The sequence below is a fragment of the Sinocyclocheilus grahami genome, unplaced genomic scaffold, assembly GCF_001515645.1.
Source record: "Sinocyclocheilus grahami isolate Dianchi unplaced genomic scaffold, SAMN03320097.WGS_v1.1 scaffold23.1, whole genome shotgun sequence".
Lineage (NCBI taxonomy): Eukaryota > Metazoa > Chordata > Actinopteri > Cypriniformes > Cyprinidae > Sinocyclocheilus > Sinocyclocheilus grahami.
In genome coordinates this window covers 1,076,367-1,103,859 of record NW_015505202.1, presented here as the reverse complement: position 1 = coordinate 1,103,859, position 27,493 = coordinate 1,076,367, and the positions used below count along the sequence as shown (strand labels likewise).

Here is a 27,493-nt window from a genome sequence, read left to right as displayed (position 1 = left end):
TATATATATATATATATATATATATATATATATATATGTGTATATATATATATATATATATATATACACATATATATATATACAGTATATATATACAATATATATATATAAACCAATAATAATGACAACAGCACATAACATTACTAAAACGTAAACTAAAATTAAAATGTCAACTTAAAATGTAAAAATAAAAGTTAATTCAAAATAATAAATAATATAGTAGTATATAAATATTTTTTTATCGGAAACAGTTTCTACACATTTTACTGCATTTTTAAATCCTGATCTATTTCCTAGTGTATTAGAGTTAAATTCAGTTCACGTTAACCTGATTTATTCTTATCTATATGCGGCAGCATTTCACCTCCCTCCCTCGTACTTGTGTGTTACGTTTTCTTTGAACTGCTGCCTCTTTAACATAGTTCCTCTTTTTCCCTTTCACACACGCTCTCTTTCTCTCTCTCTCTCTGTCTGTTTCACACTCTTCCCTCTGTCTCTTTCACACATTCTCTCTCTGTTGAGCAGAGTTTGTGAGCTGTGCGGGGCTCTGTCTTTCCGGGACCACTGGCTGTGCCAACTCTCCTCACACCTTTGTCCCCCCTGTCACCACGTAAGCCATAAAGCTGACAATCTTTCCCATCCACACAGCCTCTTTCTGCCAGTGGGAAGAGTGAAGCAGCCAGCCAGCCACCCCTGACACTGAGAGTATCTGAGGAACATAAGCTTGGGAAGAAAAAACAAGCTTTTTTGAAAGAAAAAAATGTGTAAGCCATTTCACCGCGTATGTAACCTAGCTTGATTAAAAAAATAAGAAGGAAACAAACTTGCTGTAAAGTAAACGGCTGCTTTCTTTCAAGACAGAGTGCGTATGAGCTAACAGAGAAAAATGCAGACAGAAGTTAGATTAGAAAATTTATACTGCCTTCATATGGAAATCATACTAGATACAAGTACAATATTTTGTGCTTCAGGAATATACACTCACATCATCTAACATAATATCCCTGCTTCATTTCTTAAAAAGTTAGGTGTATAAATATGACAATTCTGTCATCATTTACTCACACTCGAGCTTTTTTCTTCTAAAGTTATATGACAGCTTTGTGACAAACAAACTGAAATTTGTAACAAATTTAACAGACTGATCAATTAAACATTTAAATATTATGTAATTCATTTATTTTTAAAGGGTTAGTGCACCAAAAAATTATCACTCACCTTCAAACCCATAAGATTTTTATTCATCTTCAAAACAAAAATGAAGATATTTTTACAGAGACCCGATAGATATGTCCCTACACTGAAATTCCATTCTACCAAAACGTTGACACTTCAAAAAGTTCATAAAGAGATTGTAAAAGAAAACCATATGAATCGAGCCAAACTGGTCCAAGTCTTCTGAAGAGGTATGATCACTTCATATTTTAAATGCTCATATATACATTGAGCACATCAAATATGGTAAATGGAAATCTCAAACATGCATGCTTGGGTTTTATATGGAGTCTTATAGGTTTGAAGTGAAATGTTGTATAACCGATGACAGAATTTTTATTTTTTGTGTGAACTATCCTTTTAAAATGAAAATTTGTCAGTATTTACACACTCTCATGTAATTTCAAAAAATCTGGGTGAGCAAATTTGGGTGACCTATCCCTTTAACTCAATCTATGTTCCTGCTCCCTCACCCTCCAGAGAGAACATAAACAGAACCCATTTCGGCCTTTCATCATAAACATAAGATCTCTTGATTAATATTTCTTATTTCCTGCAGAGCTCAATCGATGGCCATGTCCGGAATGCTCTCCATCCCCTCTAATCCCACATCAAGGTCCTTCCTCTACCCTCTGACACCAGTCAGGTCCACCTGTAGAGATCAGCCTTCTCCCTGCTCTGTAGTCTATGGCCACTGACTCATATGAAGGGTATTTAGATGCCACATGCACATGCTTCAATAATCTATTGATTCTATTTGTATGATAGAAGATATGTTTTTTTATATCTTCATCTTTTTTGTGGCATACACACTTGGGCAGTAACAAGTAGACCTCATTTCAGAGGGATTACCAGAGCTTGGCTGCTGGGGGTTGTGGAGACGAGATTCAATTACTCACACCTAATAGAGCACCTGAGCACAGAGTTCTGGGAAGATCAAGAGGGCACGATAATCATCTCTACAAAAAGGCCAATATAATAACCATCAGAATTCAGTAAAGAGTCTCTCCTACAGTCCCAATCACTGAAAACATGGGTGAGAAGACTTCCTGTTCACTCAGCATACCATTAAAAAGGATTAGTTCGGCCAAAAATGTAAATTCTGTCATCATTTACTTCATCAAAACATGTATTTCGTCTCTTCTGTGAATGCGGTTACAAATAATGGGGACTAGAGTTTTCAAGCTTTAAAAATGTCACACAAGTAGTCCACATAACTCTTTTTCTTCTTAAGTTTCATAGCACGCTTTCTTCTAAAGTTATATGACAGCTCTGTGACAAACAGACCAAATTTTAAGTCAAACTTTAACACACAGATCATCAAATTTAAATATTATGTAATTATGTAAAATATTTAAATATTATGTTATCTATTTATTTATTTCATTTATATCATTGCTTTCTAAACTTCATGAAGCATCACATTTTTTAACCATTTAAGGTTAAAAAATGTGATGCTTCATAAAGTTTAGAAAGCAATGTAATCCATATACATTGAGCAGTTTAATTAAGTCTTCCGAAGAGACACAATAGATTTAAATGATCAACAGATCATTAGACTTTTATTTATATATAAATATAAGCGCACAAACATAGAACTCATCAGATATGGTAAATGGAAGCTCAAATGTGCTTGTTGGATTATTTTTTTTTTGTGCACAGCAAGTATGGCTGAGTTGTTAGTTTTCATTAAAAATACCTTTATTTGTGTCTAAAAGATGAAAAAAGTCTTACGGTTTTGGAAGGACATGAGGGTGAGTAAATGATGGCAGAATTTTCATTCCCTTTAAATCTTATTACTAAAGGAATTTAGATGTTTTAATTCTGGTGGTGTGTCTGGATGCCTGGATAAAACTCTGTACAGTAACACTGGGTTAACTTTTATTGTTGTTTAAAGAAGCATTTCAGCATTTCATTCAGATGTTAAAGTTTCAGTTTATTATATCTGGAGATAAATCAGACTGATTAGAATAAAACTGTGACTGACTGAAAAACACATCAGCCCACTCTACAGACGGAAGGCAAGTTAGCAGAGATGTTAATGTTGACGGAGAGAAAGGCCTCCTGCCAAGACACATTGATTAGGAATTGAATTAAGCTGTAAAACTCTGCACAAAGAGACATAATCCAATAGAGCAGCCATACCTGACATTTACTGCCCAGAATGAGCTTTTGTCTTGTTCCTCCAAGAGCACATCACAGTCAGACTTGAGAGATGGAAAGGCTGATTTTCAATAAGGTCTTTATCTTTAAATGCCTGTTTCTCAAGCCCCTTGATCTGCCCAATTTCATCAAATAAAATCAATTTGATTCTATCATTATCAAATGGGAATGGGACCTTCTCATTCTGGCTGTCATTCTCACATATATAGGAATAAACAAAACAATTTATAGATTTTTGCATGTTTTTTGACTGAATGTTCCTGTCAAGTCAATCTTTCTTCAAGCCTACAAGACTAAGAAGATATATTTACTTATTTATTTATAACACCATGGCATGACTTTCCATGGTGCAAAAAATAATTACCATTTGGCTAAGATATTCTGTTAACACCTAAAAACTGGCACTAATGTCATATTTATGGGATTTAAGCAAAACAACAACATAATATATTAAAATTAACATGCTCTGCTCACAATAAGAAGCGCAATGAGCATCAGTTAAGGTAAGATACATACATCTAGAGAGTAAAGAGAGCACTGGAGAAGACCCTTATCCCTATCAAGCACACTCACACACTCACACACACACACCAAGAGGACAGCCAAGAGGACTGCATTGCCGTCGCTATGGAGACAAGGGCACCAAGCTCCTAACAATTCTATTTTTGTAGCGTGAGAGATAGAAGCTCCCTGTTTTCCCACTTCTCCTCTCCAGCAACAGCTTTTCATTCTCTCGACAAAATAAGGGAGTGTGGTGGGAAAAGCAGGTCAGCTATTATGTAATCTCACCCCTATATAACTCATTTCACCTCAAGTCAATCACGCAGGAGAAGAACACAAACAAGAAAATAAACAAGACGCAGCAAGAGAAGGACTGGCCAACCACACCAGTGGCACAGATTCAACTCAAGGGTGAATAAAACACGAATGCTTGAGTCAAACAACCACAATTTAAATTCAAGCAGGGAGTGTTATTTCAATTAGCATGGCTCTTCATGTTAAACATTGTTTATGTGCACTTGACACAAATTTATGTTAATCTAGATGAGCTTGATGGATGAGAGGATTTGGAGACTCCAGTGATCAGAGTTCCAAATGACTCCGTTCACCAAAAACTAATTTGCTGGATATGAGCGTCATCTTCACCCGATGACTAATTGAATAGAGTCAAGCTAATTTACAGGCCCCAGAATGCCACAGACACTTAGCGTCAGTGAGATATAGCACATATTAAATTAGAGCCCTGCCAACCAGCCAGCCGGCTCTATCCTCGCTCATAGATGCAGCATAGCTCAAACACTTACTGGGTGACGCTGCTCTTGCCTACGGACTAAGTAATTCACACTTGCAGGTGCATAGCAAGATGACTTCAAATGACACAAAATAATCTTTGGTCATAAGGGACAAAAAAAAATGTTTTTCAGGCATTATGGACATCTGCCTAAAAATGTTTCTCTTGAACTTGGGCTTTCCAGCTACACTGACAGTGCTCTCTGAATAATTGTTTTCTGAAAAACAGTGACCACTCCTGCTACATTTTCCATTTCAGGATAATACAGAACTGAGCCTCTTGACTCTTGTGACCAATACAGGAACTGTAAAAGTATTAAAAAGTGAAAAGCAAAGCTGAAGCTGACTGTAAATGTCAGTATAAGACAGAAATGCAGTCTGAAGGAGCAGTACAGCTGCCCAGGAAACAATAACAACAGCAGCTGTCACTGAAATACGAGTAGACAATCCAGTGTCCCCAAAAAAGCATTTGGACACTTAAGTTGCACTTAAAAATGTCTGGATGTCACTGCATTAGATGCAACATATCAAACCAAGTCGCATCTGCAAATGATGCAAGACTAGAACTAACTTCACTTTTCGAAGGCATTTTTGCAATTACTTTTTACCAGCTGGTCTTAAGGAGATTTTTAAGGAAAGTATGAAGTCAGTTCCCTTCACTGTCCTAGTTGAGTACCTATGCACATGCTCCACTAACGTTTGGCAACCATAAAGTATCCAAATACTTTTTTATTCTTTATTCAAAACCGTACATTTATTGCTGTATGATTTGAGACCTAAAACGTGTTTGTGAAGCAATATAATTTCATTATTTCTTAAAGGGGTCATATGATGCTGCTGAAAAGAACATTCATTTGTGTATTTGGTGTAATGAAATGTGTTTATGCGGTTTAAGGTTAAAAAAACACATTATTTTCCACATACTGTACATGATTGTTTCTCCTCTATGCCCCGCCTTTCTGAAACGCGTCGATTTTTACAAAGCTCAAAACATGAAAACCCATTATAAACAAGGCATTTGTTGCATCCAGTGGGGACATAATTACGGATTATAATGACTTATACTGTCTTTTTACGGGTTGCGTTGCATTGCGCCGCGTAAACATAAAACCATGTCTGCATTTGTGATCGGAGAAATGACAAACAACAAGCGCTACTCTACACTGCCCAAAATACTCGCGTTTGAATCGTCAGTTGCAAATTCTTTAAATATAAAAAACGTACTTACAGTCTGTGAGTCAGAACAGCCGGCATTGTAGTCTACTCTACCAGGATCAGGAAACAGTCCTCCATAAAATGCACTGGACACATCTGAATATTTGGGTTGAACTGTTCTGGAGCAGTGTTGTAAATACAACTTAACCACTGATTTCTAGTCGTGTCCTCTTTTGGAAGGCCAAACAAAGTATTTTCGCTTTCACAACGAAACAGTGTCACACATCGCGGCCTTGAGTGAGCGGAGGCCGGAGGCCTAGAGTGAGCCGTGGCCTAGAGTGAGCGGAGGCCAGCTTGAGTGAGCAGAGGCGGGCGGGCGGACGGGCTTGAGAACGGCGCGGCCGGCGGATTTGACGAAGGAGGCAACCCCATGTGACGACCCCGGGCTGGACTCCGCTTCGTCCACGGTGAAAGCCGATCCGGCGATCGACAGCGTGAAGTTGATGTATTTCCTCAGCGACCAGCACGGATCAGCTCCAGGCATGACGAAGCGGATATCGTCCTCTTTTGGAAGGCCAACCAAAGTAGTTTCGCTTTCACAATGAAACACAGCACCTTCACGACATGGCGGCGGCGGCAACAACAATACTGCAGCGAGAATAAAAGTTAAGCCTTCTTTCTTTGCGTGAACATTTGGGCGGTGTTATGCAAATCTTCCCACATCGTGACGTAGACATGTGGTGGCGTGTTACAACGAGCCGTTTTAGGTAGGCGTGGTTGACTCTTTAACTTTTATAAAGAATATCTCTTTGGATTTGAGACTTTAGTCTTTGCAACTTTACAGATCTTCTTTATGCACCTAGAGCTTGTAACACTCCAAAGAGAAAGGAAAAATTGAAATCGCATAATATGACCCCTTTAAGAACTGAACACACGTTTTGTTATACAACACAAAAAAATGAATGCATCAAAGTGTACAAATATTTTTGGGGGTCACTGTGTCAGTCTATTAATCTTGTACTTCCTTGTTTCCAACTTCGAACCTCAACATGTGTCTTGACAGGTGAAAATTTGAGAACATATACTAAAAGAGACCAGCTGACTTACTGAAACCACTGTCCTCCTCTTTAGTGCCGTCAATGGTTCCATCTGCTTGGAGCTGCAAATGAAAGCCCTGTCGACTATACAGCTTAGTTACGATCCCCTTCAGCTGGGGCTCTGCAAAGAGACAGAAGATAGAGAGAGAGAACAAGAAAAAGACAGGGTTAAAGAGGCATTGCCACAGTGAAAGTGTCAGGGGTTTTAAAGCTCCTGGCTTAGCAAGAGCTTTCCATGGTCTTCAGATTTGAGCCTGCATTACAAACAAGAGATCAGACCGCAGTGTCAGAAAAACAGGAACAAAAAAAATATCTACATGTGGGAATAGTCTCCAGAGCCACCACACAGAAAATTGGTGAGAGCTGCAATTTGCAAGGAAGCTGCAGTCTTCTGTCCATGATAAGAACGTGAATATGCCAATGCAGAGTAGGGTTGGGTACCGAAACCCGGTACCAATATGGCACCGGTAACTATGTAACCGGTATGTGCTAGAACCAAATCAGAACGCAGATTTTGGTGCCTCATTTCAGTGCCATGCCTGAGCGATCGATTGAAATATTTGTACTCTGGTTCTCCGAAACAGACGTAAGAAGCATCATCACCGGCACCGCACGTGAAAAATATTTTCCCGACTGAGAAAATGCACGTGAACTCAAGTCGGAAAGCTCTAATATTACAAATCCAACAAATCTTTGTAGTAACGAAAGTGTCCATGTTGTTTTTACATTCCGACTTAAAAGCACAACTCGGGAAATGAGAGCATTCGAGGAGCACGTGAATGCAGTAATTACACTTGCTCTGATGGCAGCAGGTAGCCTTCCGTTAACTAAGCTAAACATGCTTAAATTAAAATGCCTAAAGCTAAACTTCCCTTGTATTCACATTTCTAAACAAAAGAGAACATTAAAACTTTTTACTCCACAACACCAGTCAAATGCTTCCTTTTGTGATCTGATGTGGCTTCTTGTCACAGACTGAGGCAGAAAATATGTTCCATACGCTACTTTAAAAAGAATACATCGATTAGAAATGGATTAGAAATATACTTAATTATTATGAAAATACCAGAGATGGCTTGAATAACGCAGATAAACTATATTGTCGCAGTCGAGTGTTTATTGTCTTTGTTTTATGATTCAAAACGTTTATATGTTCTGTTTACTCAATTACAGCTATAATAGCTATGCCTTTGTCCATAGAAGGGATTTCCTGGAGGGTCATGAGTTTCGCTGCTTCTGTGACTGGATATGTGGTTTTTCGGTGCGAGGGCGCCCTCTGGTGTCCAGTATGAATGAAACAGACATCGTGTGTTTATAGTGCTAATGGTCAATCCATCATTTTTTGGGGAATTTTTATTTCTTTATTTTTTAAGTATCAGTTCAAGACCCTTTTAGGCACCGGAACCATTTTAAAAGTATCGATTTGGCACCGGTATCGAAAAAACCCCAAACGATACCCAACCCTATTATATCACCTTACATAGGTCTGATCTGCATGACTGGAACTAAGAAGCACAACTATACAGGACACAGCGCTCCTGTGCAAAATACCAGATTGCATCAGCAGATCTGTAGTTAACAAGGCTTAGAGAGTCGGTGGATCATGCTATTAACACAGATTAACTTTCATTTATCATAGGAGATTAAAGGGTTAGTTCACCCAAAAATGAAAATTATACTGTGTTTTACTCACCCCAGAGCCATCCTAGGTGTATATGACTTTCTTCTTTCAGACGAATCCAGTCTGAGTTATATAAAAAATTGTCCTGGCTATTCCAAGCTCTATCATTGCACTCAGCGGGTGTTGCAGTGCTTCAGTCCAAAAGAAGTTAAATAAAAAGCGCCCATCCATAAAAAAGTGTCTCACACGGCTCCGGGGGTGAACAAAGCGTTGTTTGCGATGCGTTTTTGTAAGAAAAATATCCATATTCAAAACATGATAATCACTTTAATCTAGCTTGCGCCAACAGTTGTACATGGAAGCAGCTCCGGGAGGATGACGTATGAGGTCAGCGTTGCATATGTGCCGGTGAGTCTCATGAAAACCAACGTTTGTTTACAGGAGCAAAGGAAGCAAAGTTTCCTTACTTTAGCAAAGGAAAACCAGTCTCCTCTTGGCTTATATTGGAATCCTCTGACATTCTTCTTTACAAATCCTCGTTTTGTACTTCTAATTAGTGACCGTTGTTTTGTTTTGATCTCTCCGCTGCGTTTCCGCGTGCATCACTTCTGAGCGGCGCGTGCGCAAAGCTGACCTCATACGTCATCCGCCCGGAACTGCTTCCTTTTACAACAGTGAGCGCAAGCTAGATTAAAGTGATTATTACGTCTTGAATATGGATATTTTTCTTACAAAAATGCATCGATTCGCTGCAGGAGGCCTTTGTTCACCCCACGGAGCCGTGTGAGACACTTTTTTTTATGGATGCGCGCTTTTTATTTCACTTCTTTCAGACTGAAGCACTGCAACACCCCGACTGCAATGATAGAGCTTGGAATAGCCAGGACAATTTTTTTTATCTAACTCTGACTGGATGCGTCTGAAAGAAGAAAGCCATATACACCTAGCATGCCTCAGGGGTTAGTAAAACACAGCCTAATTTTCATTTTTGGGTGAACTAATCCTTTAAAAAATATGTGGATCTTAGGTTGCTTCTTATAATAAAAACTATTTATGTATAATATAAACAATTTAAAACTTAAAACATCCCCTAAATTTCAGTCATGAGAATACAAAGAGAATATGAGTATTTAAAATAAGCCTGTTAGATACAAAATTAAACCAAAATGCATTACTATACAGATGCTATAGCATGGAACAGTATAGATACATTACAACTGGCTGAATAAATGTTTGAATGAGCACAGATTTTATTTCGGGAGTCATCACTCCTCAATATATTAATCATGGGTACGCAAATATGCTTAGGTTCATGTGTGTGTTGGTCCATGTGCATCTATAAACAAGATTGTTAGGTATGAGACTGTTTAATGAAGACTGAATCACTGCTGCAAACAACTGCCACTCTACACACACAAACTTCCACACTTCTGCTTAGGTGTCACATAAGGGTTATGTAAGATGCTGTCTGGGGAGAGAGGCAAGGTAATTGGGACTATGACAAGCTTGTAAGTAAACAGTTGTGCTGAATGTGTGTGTGGGATAGATCTAGCTTGCTAGATGTTGAGCTGTTGTCCAGAAATGTGTCAAACAATAACCTTTATAGTTTGCTTTCTATTGTCCCTCTGTCTCTGAAGGGATTGCTGACACTGAATCAGTATCAACATCATTGCAACACAGTATCTGCATAGTCTTCCCCCCCTCACAAATTATTTGGTCAAAACGCCTGAAAAGTTCAGTAAGCTGGTATAACTGAGTTTGAATGAGATTTCACTATAACGTGTGAAAGCACATGCTGGCTGACTTTTAAAAACAGCGTCCTGCTCTACAAACATGGCAAGCACTTTAAAATTCACAGTGCAACATTTTAAAATCCAATATTTGTAAAAGTACAGACGCAAATGCATTTATAATGATGAAGCTGCTGTTACACATACAATAACATATTGAGTCAGGACCCTAAAAACACATCAGACCTGGTCGTCTCCTCCTGCGCTTTTTGGAGCCGAAAAGCTTGACTCTGGAGAAGACACTGAGTCGACTGGGTTTCTCGCATGTTCCTTTGGCTTTGTTCGGACTGCTCACGCAGCGGCAGGCATTTGATTTCTCACGCTCCCTCGCCAGCCTCTTCTGCCGAATAAGGGAGCTGGCGATCGCCGCAGCCATGGCCAGTTTGACGGTGCGACAGCAAAAACTTCAAGAGGACACAATCCGTTTCCCACTTCCTCCACGACACGATTTCTGTAGGGAAATCTTTCACTTGACAGCTCACATCCAAGTCTTCATACACCAGTCACCGCCATTGTTCGTTAATGAGAATGACAGATCGGTGGAAAGCAGTTGTAAACTAACACAGCTTTAACACAAAACGCAATTATGTAGGTGACGGTACGCGCATCTCTTCAACGCTCATTTTCTTCGGAGATAAAGTCCTTGCACGGCTCTGCATTCATTTGGTTGCAGTCTCACCGCATCTGTTTCCAGATAATGTCACTGGCTATTTCGACTAATAACGGAGATGATGTTCCTCCAGACACCGAGCACAAGTTTCGCATCATCCCACAAAGCCGTCAGTCACAGCACACAGAACAGAGCCATGTGAGAGAAACACCTGTTAGCGAGCGCACGAGCGCGATTCAGTACTCTTGGGTGCGCGCGCTTTGTGTGTGTGGGTGTGTGAGCTAGAGAGTTTGTTCTCGGTTAATCTTCGGAATCCCTTTGTAATGCAGATACAGACAAACACAACGAGAGCGACAAGTTGCTCGCATGTCTTAATATGAAAGGTGAATCATCGCGGTACAGTTTCTAATCGGTTCTTTCGAACAGTTCATTTGAAAGAACCGGTTGAAACGAGTCAGCAATTCTTCTACGTCATTGCGTTGCTACGTTTGTTATTTTGACCAAGTTTAATTAATATGGGTGTTTATTGTAATTTCGTCTGCTCCTTTCCACTACTAAAATAATAACACGTTGTTTATAAAAACGAAATCATTGATTAAAAAGACGTTTCGTTTTAGTGAAATGTAAATGTATTTCCAGGAGGTTTTATTAGAGTCATTTTTCTAGATAAAAAAAAAAAGAGAGAGTCAAATCTGAACTCCAACTTAATATCTTAATATCAACTCACTCAAAAATTCTCGGTTCATTACGAATCTGACATCTTAAAGACTGCAATCCGATTACTATTCAAACAGATTATCCTATATTAAAATGGTGTTATTCGATTAAGTTACTAATATATTTGTGTTGTCCATTTAATTAATATGTTGATCTGTCAACATGGGGTTCTTGGTCAGTGGTTAACTCGAAAATCGCTGTGACCGATTCAAAATCGTTTTAACAGATTCACTGAAAAAAGATTCGAACATCGCTAGTTCGTGAACGGTTCCTACCACAGAGCTGTTTTGGGGCGGTGTGCGGAGAGTGATGTGGAACAACAACAACAACAACAACAACAGAAATGAAGTTGTATTGAAGCACGTAAAATTAGATTAGTCCTGAATGTCTGAGTATCATTCAGTGTGAACAGCGGGCTGGGTAAAGAGCGCGACAGATCGATTTCTAACAGAGACCGGGGAGACGGTGACACACAAATGTGACAGCTACAAGTGAACTGGAGCTCTTGAAGCTATATAAAATGTTGAGACAGTTACATAGTCTAACATAATGCGCCTTTCCCAAAACATAAAAGATAGCGTGGAAACAACAGAGTTGCGATGTCCTGATTGGAGGAGTGTTGGTTGCCATGGCAGTAAGTTTCCTGCATGCGTGGCAAAAGCACATTTGTCTTCTGGCCCACTCATAAAAACATGTATTAATATGCATTTTTTAATAAATAATAAATAAAATGCTGTTGTTTTATCCCTGATTCAATCCTAGATGTACGATGTGTATTAAATAGAATGTTAGGAGTATTTTTTACCTACGTTACAGGAAAGATAATATTTTGAAAACAATATACTTATATGTTGAATTAGACCAAAAGACATTTACTGCATTATTGCAATCGCACTATCAGTTAAAAACAGCCAAATCAAAGAAAATCACGTTAAATGACTGACAGGACGCCTCACACTAAACATCCTCAGTAACTATTATCGATCAACCCTTCAGGCTCCTGCTCTGGTCATTCAACAGCAGAGCAAGCGCCACAAAGATTATTATATGCTCATCAACAGCGCCATCTACTGTACAATCAATACATTTTAAGAGGCTATAACGACTCGACCACACGTTTGGACGGAACACAAACATCAGATCTGCTTAAAAATGTTACGAATGGTAAGAGCTTATATTATATCGATTCAGTAATGCAGAGTTACTCTGAAAATCAAATGCTAGAAAACACTTTCTGCCCTTCTCATGTCAATAACAGACATGTTTAGTTCAGCTAAATAAATAAACGTGGATTCTCTGAGGTCGGCAAATGTGATTCAGTCCACATAAAAATGCGATTTTAATATTGAATTATAAGAAATGTTCTGACAAATCTTGTAATCTTTATAAATGCACACTACAAAACCTTAATAATACAGTACAGGTCTAAGACATACACAAAGGCTGAAAGAACTAAGAGTGAACAAGCAAATCAAAAACGCAATAAAGAAATAAGACGCTACTGAAACATTAGGATAACCCGCATCTTTATCTGTAGTTCAGCACCTCGGACAGCACCACAAACTGACAGCGAAATAAGACGCTAATGAAACATTAGGATAACCCGCATCTTTATCTGCAGTTCAGCACCTCGGACAGCACCCCACACTGACAGAGAAAAGTTAGACAAAACAAATAGACAGAAGCAGAAAATAAGAACGTGAAACCAATAAAGCCCACTAAAAGTAATACACACTGAAATCAGCAGGTCCTTTTCAATACTTAGTATACAATTCTAAATATTCCAAACAAACACATATTCTAAATAAACCAAAGAACAAAAAAGTGAAGACAATCCTTACCTGACGTTGATTTTCTAAGAGGAAATGTCATATTTATCAGTTAAATAGTGGTAAGAACAAAGCAGAAGAGGTGATTCACTGCAAGCAGGAGGATGTTTTCAAAGTTTTAACCATACTTAAAAAAAATCCTAATGGATCAGTCGAGAGGCCATCAAGGCGGGGCCAGCTGCATTCAGAAATCATTAATGGACATTAGTGACTAGCCATTATGACTTCTAAAGCGGTCATTAAAGATTCATTGGGAAGCGCTGTTGATCCGGCAAACACAGGGCGTGTGTTCACTAAACTGCAGTGCTCTGGGTCAAAATTGCAGGGAGAAAATCGAACATTGTACTTCCTACTAGAGCAGAGCTTTTGTTCCTCTCACGTTACAAAGAAACGGCTGTAAGCGATCCTTTAATGCGTCGCGTAAACCAGTTATACCAGACCTTCCATTCTCCACTCAGAAGCATCAACGAGCATCTGCAGATACACAGCAAACATTAGCTGTGCTTTTCCCTTCTGTTGTTCTCAAAGCGTCTGACTGATTTAACAATGATCTAAGTATCCAGATAAATGAGATTCAACACAATTCTTTGAATAAAAAACACCTGCAAAAGCTGCCGGTAGTCCAGTAAACTTTCACGATCTTGACAAACTATTTAAAATACCGAAATAGCAGGATGAATTTAATTTAATTCCATTAATAGCAGTCTTAAGTTTTTAACCACCAAAGGTTTGTATATTTATAAGCATAAACAAATTAATTTAGACAAACTTATAGTTAGATAGCTTGAACTAAATAATCAGTCCTTGGATATCAGAAAACAACGCAATATAATGGTCAAAATGAATATGTTCATTTTGGAGTGGAAAATGTTAAATGAGGCAAATCTCGGGTGATTCTCTAATACAAAATTGGACGTAAAGCTAATAAACCATCATTTCTGACCTTCAACCATACCTTAAAGTGTATTAATGAAGGCATCAGTGTCTGTTATGCCAAGGCTGAATACAAAAGTAAAGTTATAAAAACATTGTGAAACATTACAAGAGATCCACTGTCCAGATGTACACAAGTCGCTTTTCCACAACAATCAGATGTTGTTCTTTAAACTAAGGATTATGTGGTGGGGGGGGGGGGGGGGGGGGGGCACTCACTGCCAGTCAGACAAGTTCTACTGACATCTACTGACAAACACCATTATAGTTAATAATGAATATAATGCTTATATGTTGTATTTTTAATCTTGCACTATGTATCCTCTTTGTAAAAATGTTTTAACTCCTCTATGGAGCCAATAACCATTCAAGCCCTGAATATTTATTAAAAGTGGCCAATAGAGAAGGAATGATTCACGAATCAAAGCCTCAAAAATGTTTTTCAATGATTTGTCCAATAGATGGCGCAAGCGAATCATATTTATGAATCTGTGCAGTCCATCCATTACACCATAAAATAAATGGTTCTAATTCAAAGCCACTTACATGTGTCTGATACATTGTTATGTAATAAAAAATACATAACTATTACTAATATTTAGGCTAGATAAATATAAGCTATAGATGTTAAATTACAAATAATTTTTTTTTATTTGTCAAAATAGATTTTTTTTTAGACCTTTAATGGAACTTGTCAATGGTTTTTGTTTTTTGGCTAAATGCCTGAAATAAAGTCAAGCTCAAGATATTTTCACTTATATTTTCTTGAAACCCTATTAGGTTTTTGTCGAGGGAACCACGGTGATGCAAACTTCTAAACTGATCTAAATATGTCGTCGCTACAGCACTCTATTACACTCTACACTATTAAATTACACTGACATAGACAAATATTTAACAGCTATGACAAATAATGGTGATTCTAAGCATCGAATGCAGTTGTCAGGTCCCTGAAGATCGGTTACAGTCATTACCTTAAGGTTGAGAATAGCTGTAGAAAAGACACTGCTATTTAGCGTCAACCATAAAATGTAGACAAAAGGCACAGTGGAAGTCACAAATGATCAGACGGTGTACACAGCTTGATGATTATGATTATGGATTATAGGAGCTCTGATGAAACTGAAAGACACTGCTGCACAATTATTGTGGCTGCTGTCCTCTCACTACTGACAAACCATGAATAGCCACATTATAGACTGAACATTAACTACCTTTACAATATCTATGCTGCATTTATAACATCCTCAGGTGGTTCAAAATGCAAGTGCCTCCCCTTGCTAATGGGGTTATAAATAAGCGCATCTCGTCCAGTTTGTTCTGCATTTTTGAAACACAGAAATATCTCATACAAAAAAAGCACATCAGAGAGTTTACAAAAACAGATTCATAACATACAGCAAATGCCTTGCAGATAAGGAAACGACTACAATAGAGCACCTGTTTTATTACATTTACTGTGGTATTACCGAGCCGACACACACTTTCATACAACTGATCATTGTGCCAGTTTGCTGTGTGCTTCCTGCTGACACACACAGGCACACAGATGGCCATACTGATCCTCTCTCATCACCTGGGAACGCTCAGATATCAGCAACATACAGCCTTCTCTTCTCCAAGCACAGCCAGAAAGAATAACATCATCCCTCAAAGACGCGCAGCCGCAGACATCAAGGCTGTGAGCGCCTTCAACGGCCACTAAATGGCGCTGTTGTTAACAGACTTTGAGATGCATGGGCAGTTATGGAGAATGAAGAGACTTTTGACCTCTGCATTCCTATTTTTTCTTATATATAACTTTAGTCAAACCCACTGAGGTAAATAAAAGTGTGTACTATTTAAAATGCATCCATTTTGAGTTGTGTCAATGATTATTGGGTACTCAAAAGGTGATCACAGAGGATCAAGTCAAGTGGGTGTCAAGTCTCATTTAAACAACAAGTGAAACCAGCAGAGGCTGAAAACAGTGGTAAAAAGCAGTAAAGATGAAGTATGTGTTGTCCTAATGTAGCCCAGGAGCCCATGAGAGTTCACAGCATCTGACTGCTGCTAAAAACAGGAGGGCCTTCTGCTGAGCACTGGCCACTAGCACCGTGGCAATGGTAGGCGTTGTCATGGAGACAGTGTCTATATCAGAGCATGTGTGTGTGTGTGTGTGTGTGTGAGTGTAGTAGATGGGGGAAGGGGAATATCATCCTCAACCCTCTACTACCCACTGTTTCCCCCTTTTTTTCTCTTTTTCTTCATGCACTCTCTTTAACAGCAAAATGGGATTTTCAAATCATGTCCACAACCAGGTTACCTGTCACAATACAGTCTGCTTTGAGCTGCTGATGTAATAAGTGTTAAGACGGTGAGAAATAAAATAAAGTGTAATTGGAAGAGATGAAAGGGAGAGATTGGTAAAAATAAAATAATAGGGTGGGCGCAACAGAATGAGAGGGATGGGACATATTTGTCATCATCGAAGGTTATAATAAGGACAAGATTAATGCAGAGATGGTGAATGACAGAAAAGAAGAAAGAGCAGCAAAAAAGGATGAATAAGATGAGGCTGTAATAAAAAACAATTCCATCAAAGCCTAAATAAACTAACTTCAATGTTCTGTTTAAATTGACTGCATGTTTTTTTTATGTTTGGGGTCTGTTATTTCTAAAAAATAAGATTTTTTGTTGTTTTTGACATCCTATGCTCATCAAGGCCGCATTAATTTGATCAAAAATACTGTATTAATTTAATTGCAAACTCGAATTTACCCCCATTTTCAGTGTCACATGATCCTTCAGCAATCATTGTAATATTCTGATTTGGTCCTCAAGAAACATTTCTTATTATAATCAATGTTCAATACAGTGCAGTGCTGTCTAAAAATGTTGTGTAAAGTATGATACACATTTTCCAGGATTTGTGAACAGCATTTATTTGAAATAGAAATCTGTCATTATGATCAATGTAATGTATCCTTGCTGAATAAAAGTCTTTGAAAAAAAATGTATGAATGTGTGTGAAAAAAGTGTAAATAATGATAGATAGATTTAATTATATATTTGCACTTAAATCCCTATTATACAGCAGCAGAAACAGTCTTTAGTGCTATGTAGGAGAGAAGCATCATAATGAGAAAGATAACAGGGTTGAGCAGTTACATACAGTACATCATAAAGTCACCACTGCCCCAATTATCAGGCAGTTGTGTCATCATTAGACCATCAGCTGCATTAGCAGGCATGAGCAAGAGTCCATCACAAATCAGGCGGCTGATTATTCTGCAACAACCAAGTACACAACTATGGCAAATTTCATTCTGGACCTCCAGGGATTCCCACTTAGCTTGAAGGAAAACTCAATTCACAGACTCATCTCCAGCATTCTCAGAAACACACTACGTATAGTTACTGTGTGTCGTGACTCAAAGGAATAGAAGTGTATGCATCAATAATTGGAGAAGTAAGGAAGGTAATTACAGATGGCCGCTTTATCCACTTAACAGTATGAGGACACTTTAACTGAGTGCAATCAGAACAGATAAGAGTCATTCTGACAAGTACTTGAAGTCATCAGCTGACATGTGGGCCATGCGAAAAGCTGTGCATTTAAAGATGGAGTATGCTTTTAGCATCAGCAAAACGAATGGCAAAACTAGAGGAATAGTTCACCCAAAAATGAAACTTTGCTGAAAATGTACTCACCCTCAGGCCTTCCAAGATGTAGATGAGATTTTTCTTCATCAGAAAAAATTTCGAGAAATTTAGCATTATATCACTCGCTCACCAATGGAACCTCTGTAGTAAATGGGTGCCGTCAGAATGAGGGTTCAAACAGCTGATTAAAACATTACAATAATCCACACGTAACCCACATGAGTCCAGCCCACCAAATAACATTGCAAAGTGAAAAGCTGCATGTTTCTAATGAAAAAAAAATCCATAATTAAGATGTTTTTAACTTCCAACCATTGCTTCCAGCTAAAACCCATAATAACACTTCCAGTGAAAAAGTCCATCCCCTGTTGTCCTGACTTTTTCACTGGCAATATTATGGATAGAGGACTCGTATTTTAGCTGGAAGCAATGGTTTGAAGTTAAAAACATCTTAATGATAGATTTGTTTATTACAAACACTTGGTGCGGATTACTTGTGGATTATTTTTATCAGCTGTTTGGACTCTCATTCTGGCGGCACCCATTCACTGCAGGGGATCCATTGGTGAGCAAGTGATGTAATGCAAAATTTTTCCAAATCTGTTCTGATGAAGAAACAAACTCATCTACATCTCTGATGGCCTGAGGGTGACTACATCATCAAGCAAATATTAATTTTTGGTGTGAACTATTTTTGTTTATTTTAAAACAGGATTCCTAAGGTATAACGTCATGCAACCACAAACTATGTAAAGTAAAGTTTTCACAGTGTTGAACAGAATCCGATCTGTTATGTTGTGAACAGGGTGCCCATTTCCTGTGTTGGACACAAGTTCATAAACCCAGTCTCAGTCCTGGTCTGAGAGCTTGCACTCTTTGATGAGTGGGAGAAGCCTCAAACTCCAGAGCCAAATGAGCTGTGAAATGGCACACAACAGTGAGGCACCGTGCTCAGGCCCATCTGACCTGAATGAGTAATCTGAGTGCTAGTTTCATTTGTATGAGCCTGAGAGAGAGCTGCCCCAGGTGATGCTGTGAGCCAAAGACAGCTGCAAAACCCTCTTACACATCGGTACTGTCTCAATTCTGAGAGGGTACAACCACAGTCATGCTCATTCAAAGGTGCCCCATCAGTCAATTAGATTTTGAATGCAACAAAAACAAATATCAAATCAAATGTGACAGTAAAGACATTTACAACGTTACAAAAGATTTATATTTTTAATAAATACTGTATTTTCTATTCATCAAAGAATCCAGAAAAACAATGTATCATGATTTCCACAAAAATACTAAGCAGCACAACTGTTTTCAACATTAATAATAAGAAATATTTCTTGAGCAGCAAATCAGCATATTAGAATGATTTCTGAAGACTGGAGTAATGATGCTGAAAATTCAGCCTTGCCATCATAGGAATACATTATATTTTAAAATATATTAAAATATGGAGGTTTGGGGAGCATAAGAGACTTTCAAATTCATTAAAAAATCTTTCAGACCCCGAGCTTTTGAACTGTAGTGTAAATAAATAACCAAACAATCAATCAAATTTCACAATTAGCCATCTACCCTCCGTCATGTTCCTAAAACTCATGGATGGAAATCAAATTTTCATATTGAGTGATATAACAAGAAATTGTATATAAACATAAGGTGGCCACTTGGTTGACACTGCCGTCAGAATGAGGGTTCAAACAGCTGATTAAAACATTACAATAATCCACACGTAACCCACATGAGTCCAGCCCACCAAATAACATTGCAAAGTGAAAAGCTGCATGTTTCTAATGAAAAAAAAATCCATAATTAAGATGTTTTTAACTTCCAACCATTGCTTCCAGCTAAAACCCATAATAACACTTCCAGTGAAAAAGTCCATCCCCTGTTGTCCTGACTTTTTCACTGGCAATATTATGGATAGAGGACTCGTATTTTAGCTGGAAGCAATGGTTTGAAGTTAAAAACATCTTAATGATAGATTTGTTTATTACAAACACTTGGTGCGGATTACTTGTGGATTATTTTTATCAGCTGTTTGGACTCTCATTCTGGCGGCACCCATTCACTGCAGGGGATCCATTGGTGAGCAAGTGATGTAATGCAAAATTTTTCCAAATCTGTTCTGATGAAGAAACAAACTCATCTACATCTCTGATGGCCTGAGGGTGACTACATCATCAAGCAAATATTAATTTTTGGTGTGAACTATTTTTGTTTATTTTAAAACAGGATTCCTAAGGTATAACGTCATGCAACCACAAACTATGTAAAGTAAAGTTTTCACAGTGTTGAACAGAATCCGATCTGTTATGTTGTGAACAGGGTGCCCATTTCCTGTGTTGGACACAAGTTCATAAACCCAGTCTCAGTCCTGGTCTGAGAGCTTGCACTCTTTGATGAGTGGGAGAAGCCTCAAACTCCAGAGCCAAATGAGCTGTGAAATGGCACACAACAGTGAGGCACCGTGCTCAGGCCCATCTGACCTGAATGAGTAATCTGAGTGCTAGTTTCATTTGTATGAGCCTGAGAGAGAGCTGCCCCAGGTGATGCTGTGAGCCAAAGACAGCTGCAAAACCCTCTTACACATCGGTACTGTCTCAATTCTGAGAGGGTACAACCACAGTCATGCTCATTCAAAGGTGCCCCATCAGTCAATTAGATTTTGAATGCAACAAAAACAAATATCAAATCAAATGTGACAGTAAAGACATTTACAACGTTACAAAAGATTTATATTTTTAATAAATACTGTATTTTCTATTCATCAAAGAATCCAGAAAAACAATGTATCATGATTTCCACAAAAATACTAAGCAGCACAACTGTTTTCAACATTAATAATAAGAAATATTTCTTGAGCAGCAAATCAGCATATTAGAATGATTTCTGAAGACTGGAGTAATGATGCTGAAAATTCAGCCTTGCCATCATAGGAATACATTATATTTTAAAATATATTAAAATATGGAGGTTTGGGGAGCATAAGAGACTTTCAAATTCATTAAAAAATCTTTCAGACCCCGAGCTTTTGAACTGTAGTGTAAATAAATAACCAAACAATCAATCAAATTTCACAATTAGCCATCTACCCTCCGTCATGTTCCTAAAACTCATGGATGGAAATCAAATTTTCATATTGAGTGATATAACAAGAAATTGTATATAAACATAAGGTGGCCACTTGGTTGACACCACTTCTAAACAACAGTAAGTAAACTTCTAAACAACACAGCAACTGAGACTACAGAGCAAATAATCAAGATACCATCACAGTTTTCTAAGACCAGATTTCAGCCATCAAGTGGCTAGTACCTCAGAAAGAGGCCATGCAGGCGCTGCACGATGAGGCTAGCCCAGATTACTGCTGTTTCTGGGTTGCTAAAAGATTGTACCCTATTTTACCATCATGGGACTGAGTGAGTGGAGATCAGAAAAAGAAAGACAACAGGTGGCCCAGTTACAGAAAGTTTTAAGAAATTATAATGCCAACTTGTACCTGTAGAGTTACACATTCGCATAGCTTATGTTATTCCAGCAGCCAAGTAAAAAAAAAAAAAACTTACAATTTTACTAGCCTCGACACTTTGACACTTTCATTGCTTCAGATAGCAATAGTGAGATCTGCAAACAAACAATGTCTTTTCTCAGGACTCACTTCTCTTTTCTGAGCAATTCTGAGTCACTTTTCTGAAACATTAAACATTTTTGTGTGTGAAATGTCTTGAATAAAAATAATTCCCGTGCTATTTGTCATAATAAATGCCACTTGGTTTCGTGACCCAAATAAGTCTGTATTTACTGCTATAATGAGCTCAATAAAATTTATAGAACACTTCTGTTCTCTGTAAATCTCATTCACAGCTTATTAAAACACTGATATGCTGCCAAACCCCAGTTCACCGGGCAAGACTGCATCCAATTAAATGGAGAATGAAGCATTAATCTATTTTACACAAAGTACTATTTTGAAGCTTTCAGATTGTTAGCAATTTCAGTTCACTTCCCAGCATGGCATCACGAAAAGGCAGATCTACAGTAAAAATGTTTCATTTTAGAAGTTGGCTTATAATGTGCTGCAAGAGAGGGGCTAAGAAAGCACTCATCTCTTTTATATGACATGCTTTCATTTCCTCAATGGGTCTGAGCCCACAACACGCTCCAGCTTAATCACCAAGGTGAGAATGAAAATCACTTAATGTCTGCAAACTCACACACGTTTTCCACCAGGATTCCCTTTGCAATAATCATGAGCTTCTGAATTACACACTACCTAAGCATATTAATAACTCATTTATCTATTTTCATCCTGGCAGCAGGGCCCGGGCACAGGCTGTGCGAGGGGCCACTGACCTATATCGAATCCCAGTCAGACAGATATAAATGGAAATGGTTGGAAATGAGGGGCAGATGACCCTGCTAATGCTAATTCAACTGAGTGAAAATGAGGTTCACGATAAAGGATAGAAAGGAACAAAGGAAACTCATCTGGCCTGATGGGCGAGCAAACAGCGCTGTCTCCCACCTCAGCTCGGAGGTGACAGCTGTATCACAGCCGACTGTCAGACCTCTTTGCATCAGTCTGACCCTTTCCAGAACGTGTGATGCTAAGCTTAGCAACTGCTCAAAAATAGCCCTAATCATCTCCACTTTGCTTCTGGTACACAGAAATAGACATGGAGGTTGCGCAAGATGTCTGATTACTTTGCTAAGTTTCCTGCAGAAGATCATATGCAAAATCCATTTAGCGTGGCAGGCGGTTTTCATTTCCCATGCTAATACCATGCTTCCTCCAGGAGGTATCTGATGTCATTTGCCTTGCTCAGCGACATTGCGTAAAGGCCTGGCATAGCTTTGTGGTGACAGCTGAGTGTGGATCAGTGGAGCAGGCTGAGGTAGAGTTAGCCGGAAGAAACTGACTTCCTCACACTTCTGCAAATAAGTCACGACCTGAATCAACACTGAGCCCTCACCAGTTGGACCATAGCAACACGCAGGTTGTTAGTTTCTAACAATAATAACAATTTAACGTGATCTATTATGACATAAATAACATTTTTATGTGATTAAGTCATTTACACACACTGGCTATATTTGTGATCAAAATTGAGTGTAGTTTAGTTACAAGTGGGTAAACCCAGAGCCTTCATTTGCATAGAAAAAAGTAACACACCCACATACAGTGGAGATCAAAATTAGAGAAAAATCTATAAATACTTTTTTCTGAAATATTGTTAATCTTCATCGCTCAAAGTTTGAAGGAATATTAGCTCTTGGTATACCACTGTTATACTAACATGTTTGACAGAATAACCAAGGCATTTCAATAAAAACCTTTATTTTGTGGAAAACACAGTGATAAAAATTAGAGAACAGTAACCCCTGTAGCAGGAAAGAAGATTACAACTAAACTTTTGGAGAGTTACAGCTGTCTGAAATTAGTAGAAATTGTAGAGGCCCCTGCTTTGAATGACTGCAGCACATCTGTGGCTGCAAGATATCACTAGTTTCTCACACTGTGCTGGTGTGATCTTGGTCCACTCTTCTTCAGTCTCTTCCATAGACTGTAGTGGGGTTCTTAGCCATAACTTTGTTGCCAAGGATTTTCAGTTCGTTTAGATCAGGACTCTGGACTGCCATTTCATTATTTCAATGTTCTTATCTTCAAGGAACTGCTTTATCTGTTTTGCAGTGTGACTGGAACATTTTCTTGCATGAAAATTGCAGGCTGATTGGGAGATGCGTGCAGGGAAGGAACTGCATGTTGCTGAAGGAGATTCTGATAAACATTTGTATTCACTCTGCCATGTATCTGTATAAGAGACCCAACTCCTGCTGCACAGAACATTCCCCAAACCATGACACTTCCTTCTCCACCTTTCACTGACTTCTTAACATACTCGGAGACAGATCCTTACCCTGTTCAGTGCTAAACTGGCAAGCAATTCCAGCTAGAGTGTTGAACTGATTCCCCATTGTGAGTCTCTGCATTATCCTGTCTTCTCGTGCATTTGTCTTACGTGGATGTGGGTGAATGTACATTGTAAAGATGCAATATTCTAGAAATCACAGATTTGGAATGACCAGCTTCTCTTGCAATGGCTGAAAGGGTCATCCCTTTGGCCTTCATCTGGACCGCCTCCTGTTGCAGGGTTTCAGTCACCTTAGAACAGCCCTACCATCTTGCAATCTCAGTGAAACTGACTGCTGCCAGTTAAATAGGGTTTGTCATATAATTAAGGAAACTAGCACCAAGTGCCAGATTAACACCAATAACGTGGAGGTATCTGTAAGCAATCTTTAAAAAGTTATTTTTCAAATATCTCATTTAAGTTTTTTTTATAATGTGCTTTAGAATATTTATGAAATAAGATTAGAAAACTGCCCTTCTACTCCTGTTAGGATAACTTCAAATAGGACTAAGCAGTGACCTTGAAATGTAGGAAATTGTAGGTTGTTAATTTTCATCCCTGTATATATACATTTAACACTTTCTTCACCTGTTCATTTATTTTTTAAGATTTACTTTTTGGGATTTTTGCCTTTATTATGATAGTACAGACTAGAAACAAAGTGGGAGAGAGAGCGAGAGATCCCGGGGATGGGATCGGGAAAGGTTCGTGAGCCTGGACTCAAACATGGGATGCCCGGAGAACAACAGCACTCAGTTTATGGGAAGGGACAGTCCACCCAAAAAATATTTATGCACTCTCATGTTGCTCCAAAACAGTATGATTTTTTCCTCTGCAGAGTGAAAAGGAAAACACAAAAAGTTTTGGTTCTCATAGACTTCAATTGCATTTTTGTCCATATGTTTTGTCACCAATATTTTTCAAAATATCTTCTTTTATGTTCCACAGAACAATGAAAGTCCTACAGGTTTGAAATGACATGAGTGGGAGTAAAGCATGACATAATTTTTATTTTTGTGTGGACTTTCCCTTTAAGTTAACTGCAAAGTCTTGGCCAAAGGTAAAAACACCTCAAGGGAAGACATCTCTGTTAAAAATGCCCATTTGGAGTTTCACGACTTTAAATCCAGAGTATAGCATTCCTTTTATGAATCTCAGCTGCAGCCAGCTTTGATTTGAGCAGTACAGTCAGAGTAGATCTGACCTTCTGCATTATTGATGGCCCTCTCTTTTTTCTACCATGCTGTTTTCCCCCCCAGAAACAAGTATCCAGGAGAGATCCCAGGCAAGGCAACACTTCTACACAGCCTTCCGGGATGCATGCTTGGCATGCTGATGCTCTCAAAACTTTCTTTATTTGGTTTGTCTTTGCTCTCTCTCACAGACCTCAGCTTCGAACACGCAACCTGTTCAGAAACCTTGGGGAGCAGCCACCGATGTACAGCAGTGCATGAATAAATTGTTGCCTCTTTTTCTTCTAGTAACTTATTTTACCATTAAAATGGTCAGGAAGGTAGAGGAGAGATTCAGATAGATATGCAGTTTGTTGCTTTATTTGGTCTATTCCCAAACAGCCCATGAATCTGTGTTTTAAAGGGGTAGTTCACTCAAAAATTAAACTTCTGTCATCATTTATTCACCTTATGTCTTTCCAAACCTGTATGACTTACTTTCATATGTGGAAAACAATTCAAAGAAGATATGTCTTAATGTTTTTGGGTCCCAATGACTTTCATGATTTTCAAAATATTTTGTTGCGCTCCACATATGAAAGAAAGTAATGCAGGTTTGAAATGACATGATGGTGAGTAAATAATGACAGAACTTTCAACTGTCCCTTTAAGTTGGAGTTTATGTGCAGCTACTGTATCTCTCTCTAGACAATCAAGCTTCGAGTCACTTCCATGTGCACAGCGAATGCATTATACAAAGTTTTCGGGTGTGTGTTATTCATTTGAGGCCTTCTCTTTTCATCTTTTTACATTCTTTCCTTTTTTCCACCCTGCATAGTTTGTGATCTAAGCAGACGCTCATGCAGTGTGAGCTGTCTGAATAGGAGGTCGAAGAGTAAACAGCAATTGAAATTCCTTTGATTCTGCCTCTCTGCACTCCCGTCTGCTGCCTCACGAAAACTCAGCAGTCCTTTAGCTGCAGGCGCTCTCATTTCTGAAAGCCAGTGGAATAATAATAATTCTGACATTAATGAATGGGTCTAAGACCAAAGCTCTGTGCCAAAACTCTTTTTACAGAGTCGGTTGAGACCTCAATATCTCAGACAAAATTTTCTTCAATTTTGATGTCTGTGTCTCTTTCTTTCTTTCTTTCTTATGGAATAAATGTAACATATGTAGAAGTTTAAACCTACAAGTAAGTACCTTTTTGTAAGGCATGTTTATGACATGCGGGTGTCCAAGACTACAAGAGGTTGTGTTAAATAATAGATAATGTAAAGTCATCTGGTCATTATTACAAAATAACCCAGATAGAGAGGTCAGGCGTTTATTACACAGCTACCAAATAAATAAAAATCAAAACACATGGACATTTGAACAGAAAAAAAAAGAATACTAATATTAGGCTCAAAGTAGCATAGCTACGCTCAAATCGGTTGCCTGGAGAACGGTCAATCATATAGCTTATTATAATCAGTTATTTGTCTGCAAGATGCTACGACTGACCAATCAGAATCAAGCATTCTGAAAAGCTGTGTAATAAGGCTCAATATGATTCTGAGATTACACTGAGCCATGACCGAGGGACAAGTTTAAGCGATTACAGCCTGTTCCCAAGCATTACATTACCATGATTTACTTCCATAACCAGGGTGGATTGGGCATCCTTTTAGATTGGAAGCAGCCATCTGATCCCATTTAAAAACATCTGCCACAACAAGCACACACTGCAGAAGGAGTCGGACTCACGCTGCTATAAAATCAGTGAGGCTTAAGTGCAGATCATCACACAAAGCTTACAAAGTTATCCAGCGGTCCCCGCTAATCAGCTGATAAAGCGTGTGGATAACATTAATCAGGCCTTTATCAGTGTTAGCACTGAGATTAGTGCTAGCTGGCATCATCAGCGCTGCTTTTTGTATGCTGGTTCCTACGACGACGATGACGCTTGATTGCTGCATATTACATCATCCAAAGCATGCGTCTGAACGGTGTGACAGCCAATCAGACAGTTTCACGTCTGACGGAGGGGGTAGGAGGGAAGAGAGCACACACACGCATGGCCCACATTCTAACACCTCTATCAGACACATACTACATAATGTAGTCTGTTAAGATACTGTCAAGTTGGGTGCAAAATTAAAGGGATAGGTCAGCCAAACATTATATATTTTGATATCATTTATTCACTCTCATGTTGTCCCAAAACTATGACTTTTTTTTCTTCTGTGGCATATACAGTAAAAGGAGAAATTCTGAAGCTGGTTACTCTTCTCCATGCAATTACAATGAATTGGAACTTAGGCTTTTAAACTTAAAAAAAATATGCAAAGGCACCATAAAG

The 27,493-nt window shown here is 38.5% G+C and overlaps 1 protein-coding gene across 6 annotated transcripts in view; it reads right to left on the bottom strand.

Moving 5' to 3' along the window:
- The window catches only part of LOC107560535 (fibroblast growth factor 13-like), a 145,879-nt gene that overhangs the window by 32,122 nt on the left and 86,264 nt on the right, over positions 1 to 27,493 (bottom strand). For 5 of the 6 annotated variants that reach the window (XM_016244752.1, XM_016244773.1, XM_016244758.1 and 2 more), the window contains exon 4: positions 6,931 to 7,041. In XM_016244752.1, coding sequence (XP_016100238.1) covers positions 6,931 to 7,041 — 111 coding nt within the window. Of the gene's footprint in view, positions 1 to 6,930; positions 7,042 to 10,517; positions 11,324 to 27,493 lie in introns of those variants that run through there. The other variant, XM_016244788.1, reaches the window with a different exon arrangement.